The 20,073-nt window shown below is 37.4% G+C and overlaps 2 protein-coding genes across 3 annotated transcripts in view; one reads left to right on the forward strand and one right to left on the reverse strand.

Annotated features, from left to right (window-relative positions):
• LOC139994334 (uncharacterized) overlaps positions 1 to 20,073 on the forward strand; it is a 54,309-nt gene that overhangs the window by 7,235 nt on the left and 27,001 nt on the right. The window lies entirely within an intron of this gene.
• The window catches only part of LOC139994331 (fibrillin-2), a 30,911-nt gene that overhangs the window by 5,892 nt on the left and 4,946 nt on the right, over positions 1 to 20,073 (reverse strand). Inside the window, exons 1-28 of one of the 2 annotated variants that reach the window (XM_072016861.1) lie at positions 17,061 to 17,086; positions 10,916 to 10,998; positions 10,217 to 10,324; positions 9,930 to 10,064; positions 9,738 to 9,840; positions 9,477 to 9,661; positions 8,629 to 8,877; positions 8,242 to 8,397; positions 7,796 to 8,080; positions 7,404 to 7,526; positions 7,065 to 7,313; positions 6,866 to 6,985; positions 6,570 to 6,785; positions 6,039 to 6,238; positions 5,754 to 5,934; positions 5,179 to 5,484; positions 4,694 to 5,035; positions 4,318 to 4,443; positions 3,861 to 4,194; positions 3,465 to 3,631; positions 3,062 to 3,390; positions 2,282 to 2,708; positions 1,679 to 2,032; positions 1,483 to 1,596; positions 1,253 to 1,411; positions 882 to 1,096; positions 240 to 597; positions 22 to 167 (exon numbers count right to left, since the gene is read on the reverse strand). In XM_072016861.1, coding sequence (XP_071872962.1) covers positions 22 to 167; positions 240 to 597; positions 882 to 1,096; positions 1,253 to 1,411; positions 1,483 to 1,596; positions 1,679 to 2,032; positions 2,282 to 2,708; positions 3,062 to 3,390; positions 3,465 to 3,631; positions 3,861 to 4,194; positions 4,318 to 4,443; positions 4,694 to 5,035; positions 5,179 to 5,484; positions 5,754 to 5,934; positions 6,039 to 6,238; positions 6,570 to 6,785; positions 6,866 to 6,985; positions 7,065 to 7,313; positions 7,404 to 7,526; positions 7,796 to 8,080; positions 8,242 to 8,397; positions 8,629 to 8,877; positions 9,477 to 9,661; positions 9,738 to 9,840; positions 9,930 to 10,064; positions 10,217 to 10,324; positions 10,916 to 10,998; positions 17,061 to 17,071 — 5,781 coding nt within the window. In that variant the 5' untranslated portion in view covers positions 17,072 to 17,086. Of the gene's footprint in view, positions 1 to 21; positions 168 to 239; positions 598 to 881; positions 1,097 to 1,252; positions 1,412 to 1,482; positions 1,597 to 1,678; positions 2,033 to 2,281; positions 2,709 to 3,061; positions 3,391 to 3,464; positions 3,632 to 3,860; positions 4,195 to 4,317; positions 4,444 to 4,693; positions 5,036 to 5,178; positions 5,485 to 5,753; positions 5,935 to 6,038; positions 6,239 to 6,569; positions 6,786 to 6,865; positions 6,986 to 7,064; positions 7,314 to 7,403; positions 7,527 to 7,795; positions 8,081 to 8,241; positions 8,398 to 8,628; positions 8,878 to 9,476; positions 9,662 to 9,737; positions 9,841 to 9,929; positions 10,065 to 10,216; positions 10,325 to 10,915; positions 10,999 to 17,060; positions 17,087 to 20,073 lie in introns of those variants that run through there. The other variant, XM_072016860.1, reaches the window with a different exon arrangement.

Genomic DNA, 20,073 nt, shown 5'->3' on the forward strand with positions numbered 1-20,073 from the left:
TTGTTCCTACGAACAACTTACTTCGTGACACTCGTCGATGTCTCTACAGTGCTGACCATCTTGGGCCAACACATAGCCATCAGCACATTCACAGTTGAAAGCGCCAATTGTATTTCGACATCTTCCATTGCGACATAGGAATGGCATTATTCGACACTCGTCGATGTCTGTTCAAAAAGTTCAGACATTTTATTCGTGAAATAAGAACAGAAGAATTCTGTGGATAAAATAGAATTTACCAGCGCAATCATTATTAGGGCTTAGCTTGAATCCTTGATAGCAGATACATTTGTATGATCCAAGTGTATTTACGCAAGTTCCATTGTTGCAAATATTCGGATTGCGTTGACACTCGTCGATGTCCACGCAGTTATCTCTATCTCTTGTTAATGCGAAACCAAGACGGCAGACGCACTGGAAGCTACCTTGCAAGTTGTTACATGCACCATTGTTGCAAATTCCGGGTCGTTCGTAGCACTCGTCGATGTCCACACAGTCTCGTTGGCTGAGGCCTAGTTTGTATCCTGCTGGGCAAACGCATTCGAAGTAACCTTGCTTGTTTATACATTGCGCGTTGCCACTGCAAGGATTTGGAATCTTGAATGAAAAAATAAAATAGTTGAATAAAAATATTTTAAGAAATATACTTAAATAAAAATAGCCATCCAACGAAAGAAATTATTCAATCAACACTGAAAAATATACGTATAACTAAAATGTGGTATATATTATATAATATAATAATAAAGATATAATTTTTGTTATCACTAGTAGAAATCAATTGCTGTATTGATTTGGTCCTGATTTTTAACTTTTTACATTAGAGGCAATAGTACTTATAGATTGAAAAATATTTGAAAGATTATATTACGTTGTTTTACCTGCAAACATTCATTTTCATCGATACACTGATGCGAATCCTGATCATACACGTATCCTCGATCACACTGGCACTCAAAACTACCAGGAGTATTCATGCAACGACCGTGAGTGCACATTGTTGGCATAAGAGCACACTCGTCGATTTCTTCCGTATGATTCGTTATGGGATTCATTATTTGGCCTGGTACCATGCCACATAAAATGTCGTGCTCTCCTAAACGATACATTTAATCTTAATAATTAGAGGTTAATTCGTATTAATACGACAATTATTATTAAGCAAGAAGCGACAGAGACTGAAAAAGCAGAACATCGATATCTTATTAATCTCTCTAATGGGTATTTTATTATAAAGTTTCTCGGATCTTACGAGTTCTATCAGCTGGACATTTCTCACAAGGACTTCCCCATGCAGCTCCCATGGAACAACAGCACAACATTTTCGTTTGTGGTTGCATCATGGAATTAAAACATTGGCCATCCTCGTAATTTAGGTAACACGATTCTTTTCTCATATCGACACATTCCTCTGGGAAAATATTCAAGTTTATTAAATGTCAGAAATTGTGTTACATAATAACACGAATAATATTTGCTTACTTCCTCCTGGCATTGCCATATATCCTTCTGGACATTCGCAATGATATTTTCCTTGATCGTTGATGCAGCGACCTACTCCGCATATTTGTGGATGCAAAGCACATTCATCTATGTCTATACAAATGCAAATAATTAATCCGTAAATTTCTTGAGACCTAAAGTACTTAATAATTAAAATAATTAAATTCAATGATACCTATACAACTGGTTTTAGTGTCATCCAAAATAAAGCCTTCGTTGCAGGAGCACATAAAGCTACCAAAAGTATTAGTACAATGACCATTCTGACAAATATTCTCGTGTTCCTCGCATTCGTTGATGTCCTCTAAAATGACAGTCTCCTGATTGGGTCTGTACCCGGAACCACCGGGACATAATTCTTCGAATTCTTTGGTTCCAGCGCGAGGACATTCCTCGCAGCGATTTCCCCAGGCGTTGCCAATACTGCAGCAACAGGTCGCTTTGGTAACTGAAGAAGCTACGTCGAAGATGCACTGCGGTTTTCCGGTACCGTGTTCGAAGCCGGTGAAACACATTGATTTTCGTCTATCTGTAATATTAAAATCACTTTAAAAATTTGTTAAAGTTGAAAGAATTTTGGACATTCGATGCAGACGACGAAAATGTTTATTTTTTTAAGTGAGAGACGATTCTTTTTTTAAATATTGTAAAATATTACAATTAGTATAAATGGATAAGTTTTATACGAATATCAGTTTCCATCACCAGAATTTCCACTTATTTCCATTTCTTTTGCTGCACTGATTTAAGAAAAATCAGTATAAAAAGAGTCACTTACCTACACAGGCGTTTCCAGCTTCGACTAACTCGTAATAAGGCGGACACTTGCAAATATATTTCCCCGGAGTATTTATGCACGTACCATACTGACACGACTGTGGATTCTCACATTCGTCGATATCTGTACAATTTCCACCTGAACCATCCAACTTGTAACCTTCGGTGCACTCGCAGCGGAACATACCGAATATATTCTCACACCGACCAAATACACAGAGATTACTGAACATCTCGCACTCGTTTATATCCACACAAGTTTGCTCATTATTTTCGTCAGGGTGCATGAAGCCCATTTCACATTCACATCGAAATGACCCAGGGTAATTGAGACAGTGTCCATTTTCACAGAGAGTATTGTCATTGGCGCATTCGTCGATGTCCTTGCAGGCATAGCCATCGCCTCTAAAGCCAGCGTCACACACGCACTAAAACAATTAGGAGTCTTTTTCTAATTTCTTTTATTTGCTTATGCAATAAAATTGATTATAATAGCGATCCTCTAATCGTTTCGAACATGTATATATAATATTGAATACGAGAATTCTATTTGCTTGAACTCTATTTATTGAAAATGTTACGTATTGCTTGATTAAATGACTGATTAAATGACTGAATTACTGACTGATCCAATTCTTGAACTTATATTATTTAAATAAAAAATCATATGTGTGAAGAATTGATAAAATTGATAAAACTACTCATTCTCCAATATATGTGTATGCATAGGTTCGGATAAATATCATTCCACTGTGTTTCATTTGATTTATATAATGTGTACCTTAAAGGATCCCTCGGTATTTATACACTGCGCATTAGAATCGCATCCTCCGTTATTCGTTAGACACTCATTGATATCTCTGCACTCAACTCCATTCCCTACAAAACCTTCATGACACGTGCACTCATATGAACCTTGTGTGTTCTGACATTCCGCGAATTCGCTACAGGAATACGCGTTTAAGAGACATTCATCATCGTCGGTACATCCTGGACCTTGGTCTGGCTTCACCGAATATCCTTCTTCGCATCGACAATTGTAAGAACCAATGGTATTGTAACATTCACCATAGCCACAAATGTTTGGCCGCGTGGTGCACTCGTCGACATCTGAACAGTTATAATATCTGGGTAATTAAATGTTTGAGATTTTGAAAGTTGATTAATCTCAAGACTACGCTTACCAATGCAAGAGGCACTATCCTTGCCAGGAATTAATCCATCGGTGCAAGTACATATGTAGCCGCCAGCTATATTACTGCATTTTCCTCCGTTACAGATTCGCGGATTTTCTTTACATTCGTCGATGTCAACGCACGATCGACCATCGAGATTCAACGCGAATCCAGTGCTGTTTAAATGAAAGATGATTTACTATATATTAGAATATACTCATATTCGTTTAGATGTCTTAATTAATTTTTAGAATTTTAACTTCGTTCCTAATTTCACCCATTTTTTAATCCGCCGTATTATTTCTATTACAAGCGAATTATATTTACACTCGCAAGAATTAAAATCTTATCTTAACCAACTCTCATTTCCATAACGATAGAAATTTCTGATTAAAGAAAATTTACCTGCAAGAACAAGAAAAGCTTCCAGGCATGTTCAGGCAGATGTCCTCGCAGCCACCGTTGTTGGTAGCGCATTCGTTTATGTCTTCGCAATGAGACTTCAATCCAGTTTGCTGATAACCATCGTCGCATATGCACTGATAAGTGCCCATCATGTTCTCGCAAACGCCGTTCGAACAGATCCCACTGGTTCTTGAACACTCGTCGATATCCTTGCAGGACTGCTTGTCAGGACTTAGCTCGTGACCAAGCGGGCATTGACATTTGAAGCTGCCCTCGGTGTTGATGCAGGTTCCTCCTCGACACAGTCCTGGTATCTCCTCGCATTCGTTTATATCTGAAATTCGTCATGTTTGCGGATCGATACGATGATTCCTATCTTGTACACTTGATTTGAGAAATTAAATCTTCCTATCTTCTTAGTATGAGAGTGTTAAGAGATTAATTTCACGTTACATACCCATGCAAATTTTCATTATATCGCTGCTGCGATATCCAGGATTGCAATCACATTGAAAATTGCCAGGCGTATTTCTGCAGGTCCCATTTCCGCACACTCCATGCATGATCTCGCATTCATCGATGTCTGTACAAGTAACGAGATTCAAACATTATACAAAACATTCGTATACGATTTCATTTAACGTTAATATAAGAAGTCAAACGATATTTAAATTTAAATAAACGCCTTAAACACTCGGTAATCTAAATTTTCAACGAAGATAATATAAATTATAACTCTGTAAGACGATTGAAAGTTAGTAAATTCCAAACACACGAATGAACAAATATAATATCATTTAATATCTTCAGCAGTGTATAAATATCTAACTCACCGTTACATTTAATTCCATGTTCGTCCAATGCAAAACCCTGGTTACATTTGCAACTGAAACTGCCAACCGTGTTCTTGCATCTTCCGTTTAGACACATTCCAGGAAACTCGATACATTCGTTGATGTCCTGTTTGTCTGTGAAACCGTCTCCTCTTGGGCATAGTTCTTGATGCGCGTGGGTACCTGGTTTTGGACAGGATTCGCATCTTTCGCTACCCCATGCACGACCCACAGAACAGCAACAAAGACTCTTAGAAAATTGTCCTTCTATCGCATTTGTGCACTGTCCATGGCGATAGTCCAAATAACAAGTCTCTTGCCTCGTGTCTATGCAAGTGATATCTGTACGAAAAATAGATCAACGCTTACTCGTAGAAAAATATATTTAAAAAAAAAAATAAATATTATGTTAGAAAAAGTACATTCTTTCATATCTAAGTAAAAAGACAAGAATATTTTTTTCAATTTTATTTTTCAGAACTTACGCGTTGCATCTAAAGTTAAACCAGGAGGGCATTCGCAACGATAAGATCCATCGGTGTTCACGCACGTGCCTCCACCTTTGCAGATACCACTGTTTAATTCGCATTCGTTTACGTCCACGCAGTCTTTCCCGCCAAATTTCGCGTAACCCTTAGAACATTCGCAGATTGAACGGTCGCAGAGTTCGCACGGGCTTCCCCAGGCTACACCCACCGAGCAGCAGCACTCAGATTTCAGTGCCAGTCTGGGCAAATTGTACTCGCATCGACCATCTATCATCTTGGTCCAGCAGGAACCTCTCCTATTGTCTGAGAGGAATTTTAATTGTATTTTCGTTCTTTTATTTCCTCAAAAATTCAATTGAAGTTTATTGGAAGGAAATAATAATAAACAGATGTCTGATCTGATTTACAAAGAGGCTGCAAAGTATTTTCTAAAGTTTAATCAGTCTCTTAATTTCGATATATTGTATCACTTTTATAAAAACATAAAATCGCATAGACATATCAATCTACTCATAAGATTCCATACTTCCAATTTTTTGTTAATTATTTAATATATATGTTAAATATTATACCCATGCAAATGTGGCCAGTGTGATCCAGGATGTATCCAGGAGAACACTCGCACTCGTAGGAACCCGGAACATTTACACAGATTCCGTTCAAACAAACATCTGGTCCAAGTTCCTCGCACTCGTCGATGTCCTCACACATATGGTTGCCCGTGTTGAATCTCGTGCCAGTCGGGCAAACACACTGTTCGAATATCATGCTTAAATGTTTCAATTGGTCAGAGCGTATCTTCCGACGAATCGTTACACCTAATCAAAAATTGGCTTAACACGCGAGTATTTACTTGCCTGGAAGCTCCCAGGGATGTTTCGACATTGTCCACCACTGCACAATGACTCCTCCAATTCACATTCGTTTATATCGCTGCAAACTTTTCCTGTAGCATCTACCTCGTAACCACTATCGCAGATGCAACGATAGGTTCCCATAAGATTCTCGCAGCCACCGTTCACACAGATATTCGGATTCTGAGCGCACTCATTGATATCTATTTTAAGGGACAAGAGAGTAGGTTGACTAATCATAATTTATTAAATTATTGCTATTAATTTAGAAGTTATATCTCAATGCTGTCTATATTCTATCTATAATTAGTATTTATGTAATTTGATACTCTTATAAATATGAAGAAATGGAATCTAAATAGGAATTTATGTCTTCTGCCAAATATTGTAACTAGTAATTTACTTTTGTTAGTTTATATACTTCTGCAGATAAACATTTTTATTTCTATACTTTATACTTATTTATATTTTAACACAAAAATTTTCCGTAAGTACAAGAAGAAGAATTTTTTTCTTATTAATTTCGGTAATTACCATCTCCATTGTAAGTCATTCCTGCGCCATGTGGACACAGAGCGTCGAATTCGCTGGTACCCGGGAGTGGACAGGGTTGACATGTACTTCCCCAGCCCATAGGTTGTCCTAGTATTACAGTACAACAACAGCAACTTGATTTTGTTACTGCTGTCGATGTAGGATTCGAGCATTGTCCATCTCTGTACTGGGAATAGCACAGGTCTCTCCTCGTATCTGATATTGATTAGAATATTTCCATGTAAATTAGCTAAAACCTTTTTTAATTAACAAATAGAAAATAAATCAAGTCTAACCTAAACAGGATCTTCCATCTGGTCCCAGATTCAATCCAGAATAACACTCACATCGGAAGCTACCAGGAGTATTGGTGCAGCGACCATTTTGGCACGGGCCACTCAAGCATTCGTCGATGTCTAGTCAACGATAAAATCTTTACTTTTCCAATATCAGAGTTGGGGAAAATTTCATTTACGAAGAAATAAGAATACACACCGATGCAGTGACTCTGGTCCGGTCCAATTCGGAAGCCAGAATCGCAGACACATTTGAAGGATCCCTCCATATTCACGCATTTTCCATTCTCACACATTCCACTTGTTGAACACTCATCCATGTCTACGCAGAACGTATTATCTCGAGAGGCTGTAAATCCAGATTGACAAATACAATGATACGATCCCGGTGTGTTTTCACATCGACCGTTTAAACAGATTCTCGGATTGTCGGCACATTCGTTGATATCTGCAAATGTACGATTGATCGATTAATTAAATCTAAGAAAATCATGAATTATTAATTCCATATAGGAAAGGGAAAATAAACTGTGTTTACCGATGCAAGTATTTTTTGTAGGAGATAAAGTGTAACCATCGTTGCACTTGCATTTGAAAGATCCGTTCATGTTGATGCAATGTCCATTATTGCACATTCCGGTGTCCTGACATTCATCGTGATCTATAGAAAAAGATGTCAAACAAAAATTCATTCGATACGAGATAATTGTTCTTCTGGAGACATCTGATTTTGAATAACTTTAAACGTATTTGTTCGATATCAAGATGTTAGGGCCATCGAAATGTGTGTTTCTGATGATATTCTACAAATTTACATAAATTTTATAAAGTATCAGCTACTTATAGACATAGACGATACTATCTGTTTAATCTATTTTTTATTTATAATATTCCTCTCTTTTTCTTATTTTTGTTCTTTAAATTTCTTACCCGTGCAATATCTGCCTTCACCAGAAACGACGAATCCTGGCGGGCACTCACACGTGAAACTTCCTTCGTAATTCTGACAAGTACCACCTTGGCAATATCCCAACAGACACTCGTCAACGTCCTCGCATCTGCCAGCCTTCTTCGTGAATCCAGGATAACAGGCGCACTCGTATCCGTCCTTTGTGTCTATACACTTCCCGTTTCCGCAAATGTCCGGTCTCAGCGCGCACTCGTTTATCGCGATGATCGGCTGCAGTTGTTGCAAGCAAAGCCTGTTGTAATCGTCTATAATTGAGTAATAACACGGATCCCGTTACTCGTCATTACTATCAGCATTATCTGCGCTTTCTGGGTGACTTTATTTTCGTTCGTTCCACTTGAACGTTCATTATTTGTTGTAAGCCTGCTATTTTCGTATCGTTTAGCATTTTTGTCGTTCTACATACCACTTCCGTGATTCGGACAGATGTAGCACTCGTCACCCCAGCCACGTCCCATGTTCTTGCCGCAGCAACAATCCTTCTTGCTCAGCCTCATTGAAAGCCGATTCTTGCATTGCCCGTTTCTGTTTACGGACGTGTAACACAGACCTTGCCTTCCATCTATGATTTTGTCAATGACGATATCGTTATTGGCGAATCATTTTTGTCGATAATTTTGTTCATCGATAAAAGTTTTCGTATTTTTATAAAAAGTATAGATATATAAAAATAGTCTGGTTATAGAGCGTACGAAGATATTCATGATTGATTCTCATCGATTAATTTTCTATGATGATTTTCATGAATGCACAAGTCTTTTGTAATTCGTTTGCAATCACTTATAGTTCTCACCGATACAGAATCTTCGGTCTTGGCTCTGGATAAATCCTGGATTACAAAGGCAATAATAGCCACCGTTCGTGTTTATGCATCGTCCATCTGCGCAGATTCCTTCTTCTTGACATTCGTCTCTATCTTTGCAAGAGTTGGTCTCGGGATCTCTGGCTTGACCATCGGGACACTCGCAGGTAAATGAGCCCGGTGTGTTTACGCACTTGCCACCCTCGCATAAGCCTGGTATCGCCTCACATTCATTGATATCTAATCAATGATGATATAAAATTAAACCTGAACCAATCTTAAATCTACAGACACCACGAGTTGAAATTTTATATATATAAATCAAGTACTATCTTCAAATTGTTCGAAACGAAAAATTGTCACAAGAACAATTCGATAAAGTTAATTTTAAATAAATTCCATTAACATCATAATTGTAATCATTCGACTCATTTGTGTCAGTTACATGTTAATATATTAGATTGTCTCAAAAGTTACTTTCGTTTTATAAGGAAATAATAGATGCACAACATTGTTTTATATTATTTTGTTGAATTATGTATGATCCATTTTGTTCTGTTGCTATAAAATTTGTTTCTTTACTACAAAATTTATTATACATAATTCAAGAAAATAATATAATACAAAAAATGTTGCGCTTCTATTATTTCCTTATAAAACGAAAGAAACTTTTGCGACAACATAATACAAAAATGATGATATACAACATAATATAAAAAGCGAAAAAAGTGAAATACGCATTACAACATAGAATTCTTCGTATTTATTTATCATTCTTTCTTCGTGTTTATGATAAATTGTCCATAAATTGTCAAAATTGCAATCCAGTAATCACTCACCAACACACTGGCCTTGGTTAGTCTTCAAGTGACCCAGCTCGCAGTCGAGTCGGGCGGGACACCTTTCGCAAGGGTGACCCCAGCCCTTGCCCACGGTGGCGCAGCACAACTGTCGCGTGCAAACGACACCCTGCAGATTTGCCAAACACTGTCCATTTTTCACTTTCGTATAACACGGTCCAGTTCTGAAGAAAAAAGAAGATTAACGAAATCATTGCTCTCGAACCAATCGAAGTATGAGGGCCTTAAATAGTCGCATACCTATAATCTGTTTCACATCGTCTACCGGTATAACCGTAAATACATGCACAACGATCTGGACCAATACATCTTCCTTGGTTCAAGCATGGCTCTCGACAAATTGCTATTTTAAATAGACGATGAAATCACGAATTGTGTCTAGCATAAATTATCGTAAGGAATTAGGCGAAACGATAAATTTTGATGACTCACGTTCGTTACAAAATTCGCCCTGATATCCATTACGACACTGACATTTGCCATCCACGCAGTTACCATTTATACAATGCACCCTGCATCTTCCAGACTCACCCCTGTCTAACGCGTTGCCAGTTTCGTGTGTAGTAACTACGAGAGTAGACACATGGATTATTTTTAGAAAATTACAATACAAGTAGCTTTCATTCACTTTTAATAAATACAATTTAAATATTCGAGCTGCTTATTTGTCGCTGCGAACACTTTAGTGTTTCTAAAATTCCAAAGAAATATTCTCTCACCTTTGGTTTGACTGCTGCTGCAAGACGAAGATACTGTGCCACCCTCGCACAAGCAAATATTCGGCCTGATGCATCTGCCCAGTGGGCCGCATCGTCTAACGCATATAGCTAAAAAGATATCGATATTTTTCTTTCCATGCTCCATATTTCATAAATCAAGACATATTATTTCATTAGTAAATTTCCGTAGACAAAGTTCCTTCACACAATTACCCAGATTTTCAAACACAAATTGTTTAAGAGAAATTATATAATATTTTACACTGCCGCAATACCAAAGAAATCTTTATCGAAAGAGGAAAGTCACATATTTCATTTCAAGACACGAAGCCATTTGAAATTTGAACTCGAGATCGGTATCGCGACCGCATTCGCGCGCAACCGTGCTATATAGAAGCATTGTGGAGACAATGCGATCAACAGGAAGCGTGTAACAGGCCATTAAAGTAATTTCGTTGGAGAAGTCGATCGGTCGTGTCGCATGAACACTCATTTGCTGGTTGCGCAATGGATGCAATTATTCGTCGCGAATGCGCGCCTCTCGATGATCGCGATGCTCCTTTCAGCTTGGCGGTTTCGATAATGAACGCTAAAATTGAATGTACTCGAGCTCGTGAGATCACGTCCAATTACGGGACGTAGAGATTCGATTATGATCGAGCCTCGATTCGAGATACGGGCTACGGTCTCCGTACTTACGAATTACGCAGAGGCCGGTCTCAGGCTTCTTTGACCAACCGGGGCAACAGTAATTCTTGTATCTTGACCTGCACACGTTCGGCCTGGAAAATTAAATGAGCATAAGCGTAATGGGTGGTGAAAGCTGGCTGGTAATAGCTACTCTGGGAAGATCTTTTTCTCTTTGTTATTCTCAGCTGATATCATTGAATTGTAGGCGATTACAACGGTTTGAATTAGATGTGATTTAAATTACATAATTTTAGATTATTATATCTTAACTCTATATTTCCTATTTCACATGTTCAATTCTACCGATGGTGTTTACCATAGAAAATACAGAATACACAAACTGAGATGAAATACTTAAAAATTAAGTAACTCGTTACATTATTAAATAGCAAATAATTTGTTAGCGTATTAAAATTATTAAATAATTTAAACTGTCTTAGGTCACTGGCAACTCAATCATTCAATCGAGGATTAACTCGTAGATAGTATGGTAGACATTTTATTACGTAAACGATCATAGTGATTTTGTGATACGCTAAGAGTGACGTTGCATGATTTATTTAGTAGTTTTATATTTTCAGTAACAAGATCGAACACTCGTGTACATTGCATTACTGACAATATAAATCTGCCTAAGTATACAGCGTCATCACTTTGCAATTGTAACGATGTTGCATCACTTGCCTGTAGATGAATGTTTATCAATTCTCATTCAGAAACGAAATTTATCCAAGGCTCTAATAAACAGACGAGAGACAAAGTCGAATTAAGGGGGGTATTATCCCGCTTTCCACCTTTGAACCCGTAAAATAGCTGCAGAATCGCCGACTAATCATTAACCCTCGACACGTTCGAATAATCAATCTCACGGCTGCCAATAAACGGACTTCGAACTACTTTGAACCCCCTCCTCTTGGTTCTTTACGTCTGAGCTCAAGATGATCTCATGGATCGAAGCTGTCGTCAAGATTGAATAAAACCACGAACCAGCTAGCCTATGGAAATATGGAAAAAGGACAAAAAAAGGGGGTCGTGTTTACAGGCGTGTAAATACGCCGACGCGAAGTGAGCCACGGCGCCGAGGCGCGTAAGTGGAAGTACTCAAAGGCCGCCTATAGCAGCTGACGTTAATTACAGGCGGCTCGATGTGAATGGCCGCCTTGTTCCGAGGTGGCACACCGCGTTCTCTTCCCATTTTTTCTTTTCAGTGACGTCGCTTGCAAGCCGAACGCGTGCCACGACAACGTGTTCACCGGAGTTTGTTCCTTCGTCAGCGAGCTCGCACGTTTCCTGCAAAAATTCCGTTTCCGCCTTCTGATAGCGTCACGCGACCTCGTTTCGACGCTTTATCGCCGGAATCGTGGATATCAAGGCGAAACTTTCGTTTTTTCAATGGACCTGTGAAACCGTTTTAGGTAGCTACTTCGTATAAAAGTAACGAAATGAAAGTGAAGAATAATTTTTGTACGATTTTAGCGGTGAGAAAAGGGAGGATATTTCAGGTTGTTTGACATTTCCCTGTTATATGAATATATTACATCATCTACATTATTATAACAATCGTTCGAATGATTCTGTGCGTGGGCTCGCGGAGCTTTTATGTACTTCGCATGGAAATGGTGGAAGCTGGGATAATTTTTATCCGTTTGTAGCGGTGAAAAAAGAGGATAATTGTGGAGATTGTTTTATTATATATACTACTGTTCATAATTGTTCGAATAATTTTCGAAAGCCTCCGGAATCCTTTTAGAAACTTCATATGAAAGTAATGAAAATGAGGGATCATTTATATATGATTTGAATGGTGAAAAAGGAATAGTAATTCTTTGAAGATGTTTTTGTACAAAATGTTGCACGTTCCTGCTCTCTTGAATTTGCCATAATAGAGTGATCATTTGAAATGTAATAATAACATTGACTATATACCTAGAATTAACAACTTATCAAGGATTTAAAATAACAGAATAAAAATTCACGAAATCCACAGAAAAACTAGGATCATTTATCTCAGTCAGTAATTCGTTAAGGAAGGCTATCATTATGGGCAGCTGTTAAATATTACACTTCACAGGTAATTATACGCGACGATCGACACGCTTGATTCGGGAGATAATGAAGAGATTTCGGGAAGGGTCACTGATCTGCATACAGATTGGCTGAAACATCCTCACGACAGTAATTTTCACATCCATCGCGTAATTCTCAACGAACCAACGAGTTCTGGTAAACTGTAATTTTCCAATTAAATCACGCGATAAAAATTAATCATTGTCGGTCTCGCGATAACCACACCTTTCGTGATTTCCTCTTTTCACGATACTCAGGATCGAGTTACCTGGATGATTTATCGTTTCGATATTCGTTTAACTATAAATTTGGTTGATGAGAAAAGGATAAAGCAAGAAGTCTCTCCCTGGGTAGTTTCATAATGATTTTGAGCTATATTTGGTTAAATGTAGTTTATATCAACTGACATAAATATATCAATTATTATTAATAGTTTATGAAATAATATTCAAATTATAAGATACGAATATTATGTATTATATGTGTATTGCAATTTTATCTTGTAGAGAATTTCTAAATTAATCAAATCAGCGGCCATAAAATTTTAGTAAATTTTCCTATAATCTTCAAATGGAAACAGCTGAAAACGTAGATCTTCGATCAATCGCTTCGAAAATACCGATCATTTCGTCGAGGCACGTCAAGTGCATTCAATCATTCCAATCAACGAAACAAAGAGAGCACAGAAATAAAACCAGGAGGAAAAATGTAGCGCCCGTTGCAACGTAACCTCCAACGTTGTCCATGGCATCGCTTTAATTCGCAAAATGGTTGGCGGTAACGAGGCGCGCGCGTTCGCGTGCTCGCGCAATAATCCAATAAACTAACTGCACAAACCCTGATGCGTGTCTAAACAGCTTCAGCGGTGGGTGTGGGCTTAAAAGTTCAATTGGAAAGTGCGCTTAATGGATCTGAAACGGCCGCTGGAATGACTCTCCAGATGATGGATTATAGTCCATTAAAATTAAAGCGATCAAAACGCGACTGCGTTGCGTTTAAGGTCGTGCTTCGTTCACACACATACACGCGTCCTAAGATAGAAGAAATAAAAATGGATATAGGAGGCTGAAGTAAAAACGCGTGGACGGAGAATTAGGTAGGGCAAACATCGAGCATTATTTACGATCTCTTAAAACTACATCGAGAGATTAAAGGAGCCTATTGAGGCCAGCCTGTGTTACGAAACCAACGGGGATAATATCAACGGGTTATGATAGAAATTTATCGTGCCGCTTATTATCCTCTGCCACTGATAATTACGAAGGGGATTAAGGAGTTCCTTCAACGAAGAATCGGTGACCGCTTGTTAATTGCCGCAATTGACACTTCTTTCGATAAAAGATATGGCAATTTAACGATAGAATGTTGCAATACAAGTTATGGAAATGTTTATAGTACGCTTAGAACTCGGCGAGGAATTTGAAAAATTTGCAAAGATTTTTAATGGCCATTAACATTAATATTACGCAAATGAAATTGCAGGTAGTTATTTCATAAACAGCGATAGAATAATATTTACAGCGATACTTGCTTAGCGTTAGAACTACCAAAGCTGGATTTCAAAATTATCATTTTGTAATTGCCAATACATGTAGATAATTGATAATAGAACTGTGAACATTCTGCATCCTTTCGTCCGCCCAATTTCTTATGTTCGTCATTATAAAAAGTGCTTTCATTTCTTTCGAATTTATAAAAATATATAGAAACAATCCTTTTACCCTCGAGAAATATTAGCTACTATAGCTCTATAAGCACTTAAAAACTTCAAATTCTTCGAATTTAAAAAGGACAACGAGGGATGACCAGCTTTTCTGAAAGACCGTGAACGCCAGGACATGGCCGAAAATAGGATAGGACCTATTTCACGCCTAATGGGATCATCACTTACATAATTATTCACGGTTAGGCTGGCTGGATTAGCTGGATCTTAAGTGGACCTTTACGTAACGCACGAGGGAGGAAGTGAAAGAGGAACCGTGGAGGGAGGAAAAGTGGCATCTCTTCGTTGCATACCGACACGTTTTAGTTAAAATCGCCGTCGACGAGAATTGTTCGCCAATTAGGATCGGTTCGGAGAATGGGGTCGGACGTAACTCGGATTCGGAGAAATCGCAATTCGGTCAGATAAAACCGTGATGGACCGATAGATATGATGTCACTTCGAAAGTTGCTTCACGATGAATAAAGCCAATACAGCGTGAGAATAACAGTCAACGACATTTGTTTCGTGAGAAGTTTCATTAATAATAATAAAGTCAGACGCGCCAATCTTAGTGAATCGATGCGTGCGTGCAAAAGATGAATGAACTTAAAGGTAGTTGAGAGTTTATTAATGGTGACTAATATTAAATAATATTAAATATTTTTCTTCTAATTTTTATTCTAAATAATCATTTTTATATTAAAGTATTACACTTCTACAAGATAAAATGAATATCAATATAGATAGATTCACTGGGAAGCTCTTGAATAAAAAATGAAATATCCTTGAATAATTGATAATCAGATATTGATACAAAGTACATACACTTGGTTTTTCATTAATTCAAGAATAATTCCAAAAGATACAATAGACGTTATTACGAGAAGATATTCACTGGGAAAATTCTCAATAAAAGAACAGATATCCTAGTAATTGATAATTAATCTCTTGAGGAATACTAATACGTACGTATGCATAGGTTTATTTAATTCTTGTTTAATTCAAGGACTATCCCGAATGTTACAATAGGCATCACTATGAATAGATTATTCAATGGGAAATTCTTCGAGTAAAAAGAAGATGTCTTAAAAGATATCTTTATACTGACATATACCTACATACATAAATATATGTGCGTTCATTTGGTGTTTCTTTAATTTAAAGATATGGCTCTAAAGAATACAATGAATCTTATTATAAAAAGATATTTATCAGAAAATTCCCTAATAGGAGAAAGAAATAATAACAAATACTTTAGTAATTAATCAGACACGATTTTTGGCTTTAATAAATGCATTCGTTCGTCTTAACTCTAAGAGATTAAAACTAAAAGTATGTAAATAATACGATATCTGAGAATGCGTGATCTCACACAAAAGTTCGGATCACTTTCGTGTTTGCTTTTAAACATCTTTTTTTAGAAGGCTTACATAATACTACACGATATCGAGTATTTCAAAATAACATTCATTCACAGATTTCAATTACCATCCATTTTTGCAAATGGATAAATATCTAACAAACTTTTTATATTCAAGATACTTATTTAGTGCGACAAGAGTAATCGGTAGTTATATTCTCTGAGGATTGTACAGGAAATGATGTTAAAGAGATGAAGTAATGAATCTGTCACTGAGGAAGGTTGTCCACGTAGTGGGCAGAGAGGCGATAAGAAAGTGAGCCACCCGTTGAATCGTTTTCTTCTTGCGTTAGCTAATTTCATTTCCAAACACACGCACACATTCCTTCGTTTTTCTCCAAATAATCTTAACAACTTTTGTCAAACAGAACTGTCATAACATCCCACTTTGAAGATCATTAAAAATTTGTTCACGTATTTCTATTTATAAAAAGAACAATATTTTTATCTGTTTTCCACTCGTTCGATATTCTTTCCTGTTAATTAATTACTGCAGCAACAAAAACTAGCGTTTGTATCAGCGCTGTCGATAAAACGTCTATTACATGAAAAAACCAGAGCACAGTGAAACATGGCCTCCTGAAACACTCGAATGTTTCTTTACCTCCTTAAAATCAGTCAACATTTATCTTTTGATCCCCGTAACAAATACCTCAGACTGGTCTCAAGTGTTATCAATATAATCATAACAATCACGTCCCATTATAGTGTTAATGAAATTGCAAAATGTCCTTTATAGCTCACGCAACAAACACATTCCAGTGTTTTATGGTAAGTGTTCAAAGTTCAAATATTTTCATCAACCACTCTATCGTACAAAAGTATAAGAAACAAAACATAATCTGTGACGAACGTTTCACTCTAATCCTCCGTAATGGCGAACGTGTTAAAATTCAACGTGGTTCATTATTCGTACCCGAATTCGCGATGTTCAATTCCAATTACGAATGTCATACATTCACAAGCAACCCATTAACTGTCGAGCATCGTCTTCGAATCCATTGAACGCAGATTAAAAGAGGCGGCATTCGGGTCAACTTTTAACCTACTGGGTACGAGTGTCGAGTATAGTCGACAATCACCAAATGCATGGCTACGACCGATCATCGACTAAAGTTAATAATAGATATACGCAATCGTTCTTATTCGCGGCCGTTAAGCGACACTACACAGCGGATGAGTGCTATACCAAAGAGGTTAAACAGTTTGTCGAAACGTTACGTGTAACTCGGCCTGCTTTATTAATTCGCTCTAGAACATTGTTATCATCGCGTTTGAAGAACAACCGATAAATAACAAAGTTCATCGATTGTAGGGCACGAGTTATCTGTCTAGCTTGACTGATTACAGATGCCTCTAACTAGGCAGCCTCTTCTGTATTCTCATCGTGATTTTTCTACGAGGCTAGAATCATAGTTGCTATTTTCAAATACAATAGAACTTTGATAATCTAGTCGTGACATACATTGTTCCGACAATCGCATTGTTCTTATAATTTCGTAACTTCATTTTCATACGCAAATGCGTCATTTATTTTGTACTATATACTTATTTATAATTTATTATTATTATCTATTTTCATTAATTCGTGTTCTAATAATTGATTGTTCCATTAATTGGTGACGTGATAATCGAGGTTCTAGTGTAGTAGTGCTGTTACTCATATATATTTATTTAGAAATTTACAATTCTCATATGTGTTGTGATTAATATGACAATATAAAATATATACCTAAATATGTGCCACGTATCACATCGTATCGAGAAACAATTCATTGTCCTGTTTTCTGAAAGAGGATAGATTATTAAGAATTCGTACGTTCCGACGAAGAATCGATCGATAAACAGGTAAAACGAGAATCAAAATCGAAAGTATATTGAATGTTATCCTATCGGAGATTCCTGTTTCTTCTTACGCCTTAATTGAGTGCTCGAGAAATGTTTCATACGAGGAATGATAATTGATGTGACGGTATTAATCGCGCAGTTGAACGTCAATGGTTAGGTGAAGTCACGTGAAACATGCTACTAATTGGCCGTGACAAGATACCGGCTAATACGTGTTTATTAATGAAAAAGTTGCTCGAGCGTGACGCTCTGCCGCCTAAGCTAACCGATTCGCTCGATTTTCGGTGGCCTTCCCTCTCAGGGTCGATCATTGTGCGATCAACGCTGATAGACGTGAATTTGCCCGACGAATTCAGTCGAATAATTCGACGTGGAGGATGTTTTATGACGGATCATTAGGTCTGTATTTCTTGCCTTGCCTTATCTGTGGGTAGTAATCACATGAAAATCACAGACAAAGAACATGATAAGCAATTTTAAAATTCAATAATTAATTCCATGATACTATAAACCTTCTTTCGTTCGATTATGAGATTAAATACATATTTCGAATATTTAAACCGTTTCGTTTCCTTCCTATAAAATTTCATCCATTTATTGTTCTCAATGATTTTGAATCGTAACACTTTTAAGATACATATACGATGTATTTGTTTAAATTTCTCTATTTATGTAATCAATATAAAAACAGAACGAATTTGCAATCCAATATTTATCATAGATCTGTAAGTCCTTTTTCAGAAAGTTCTTCGATTATCTTAAATAACGTGGGTACTTATTTCCGTAAGGAATTAAATGGTCGGGAAATTCAAACGGTGACAATTAGAGGAACTTTTTCGCGGCTGTGAATGGCAACAACCTCGTCCGTAAAACCACCGATTGAATTGACGTTATCGCCTCGGCTAATGTCCCGTATTAAGTGAAATCACGAGACTCGCTGGTTATTCCAATTTTACTTATTTCTCGCATTCGAGATCCACCGGCTGCGGCGCCGCGGCAAAGATCCTGTGCGGTGCCACTATCGCGTGCAATGAGCTGCCAAGAATCTTTTACCGTAACAAACTAGTTCCTCTGCTGCCAGCTATACGATACCCTCGCTAATGTCCAATACTTTTCCGCAGGGGCCTGGCTAATACCGTCAGTTGGAAGCTTTTGTATAATAAACCGTCACAGGCTCTCTCTCTCTCTCTCTCTCTCTCTCTCTCTTTCTCTTTTTCTCTATCTATTTGCGCCAGCATTCCGATCACCGATCAATACCTTCGTTTTTTCGTGCCTCTCGTTTCTTCTAGATAGGATCGTGTATCGAGGAATCAGGAAGACGTTCCATTTTTCAAGAAAGTGCAAGAATCGCGGTTGACGGCTGTTCTTCTTGCTTCTTTGTGGAAGCAAAATAAGATTGGTTAACACTAGAAGTATCGAATCTGTCAAAACGATCGAGATGTTTCTTTGTTTTCTTGCTTGATGAAACGTATGTGGTTTTGTCAAAGTCAATCTTGAATTTTATTTACATAAAAATATGATCACCAGATGAGAGGAAACTTAAATGCATAGAAATGATGTAGAAAATGCCTACAAATGCGAAAAGTACTTGTTATATTATTTAGACGTAACAAACCTTTACTTAGGTTCCATTCCTTTGCGTTATGCCTATAAAGATATTTTTAATAAGTTAGTATCGTATCGAAATATATCAACCGAGCATCTTTCACAAGCAAATTGTCTCTTTCGTCAAAAACATTGATTTTATTTCGTCTTTAATGGTTTCAAAATATTTTACATAAGACGTACAATATGGAAATAAAAGTTTCCTGAGGTAAGCGTTCGAGCATTTTCATGAGCCAATGTATATCGAGCGATTTTGCGAAATCGCAGATTTTGTCAGATCCAGAATCTCGTTCTGGGCATAGCGACGCGTCGCGACGAACCGCCTGCGATAACTCTTCTAATTGGGTTATCTACGCATTACATTACGCATTCGCAGTTTAATCCCTATTTTTCCTCTCCGTTTTTTCCCTCGCCTCTTGCTCACACTATCAGAAGGCAAGGTTTCATGCGTTCGCGCGATTTCCCGCGTTCCGCGTCAATTCCAAGCGAATCCAAACGGATGATGGACCATTATTATCCATC

The sequence above is a fragment of the Bombus fervidus genome, chromosome 14 (genome assembly GCF_041682495.2).
Source record: "Bombus fervidus isolate BK054 chromosome 14, iyBomFerv1, whole genome shotgun sequence".
Taxonomy (NCBI): domain Eukaryota; kingdom Metazoa; phylum Arthropoda; class Insecta; order Hymenoptera; family Apidae; genus Bombus; species Bombus fervidus.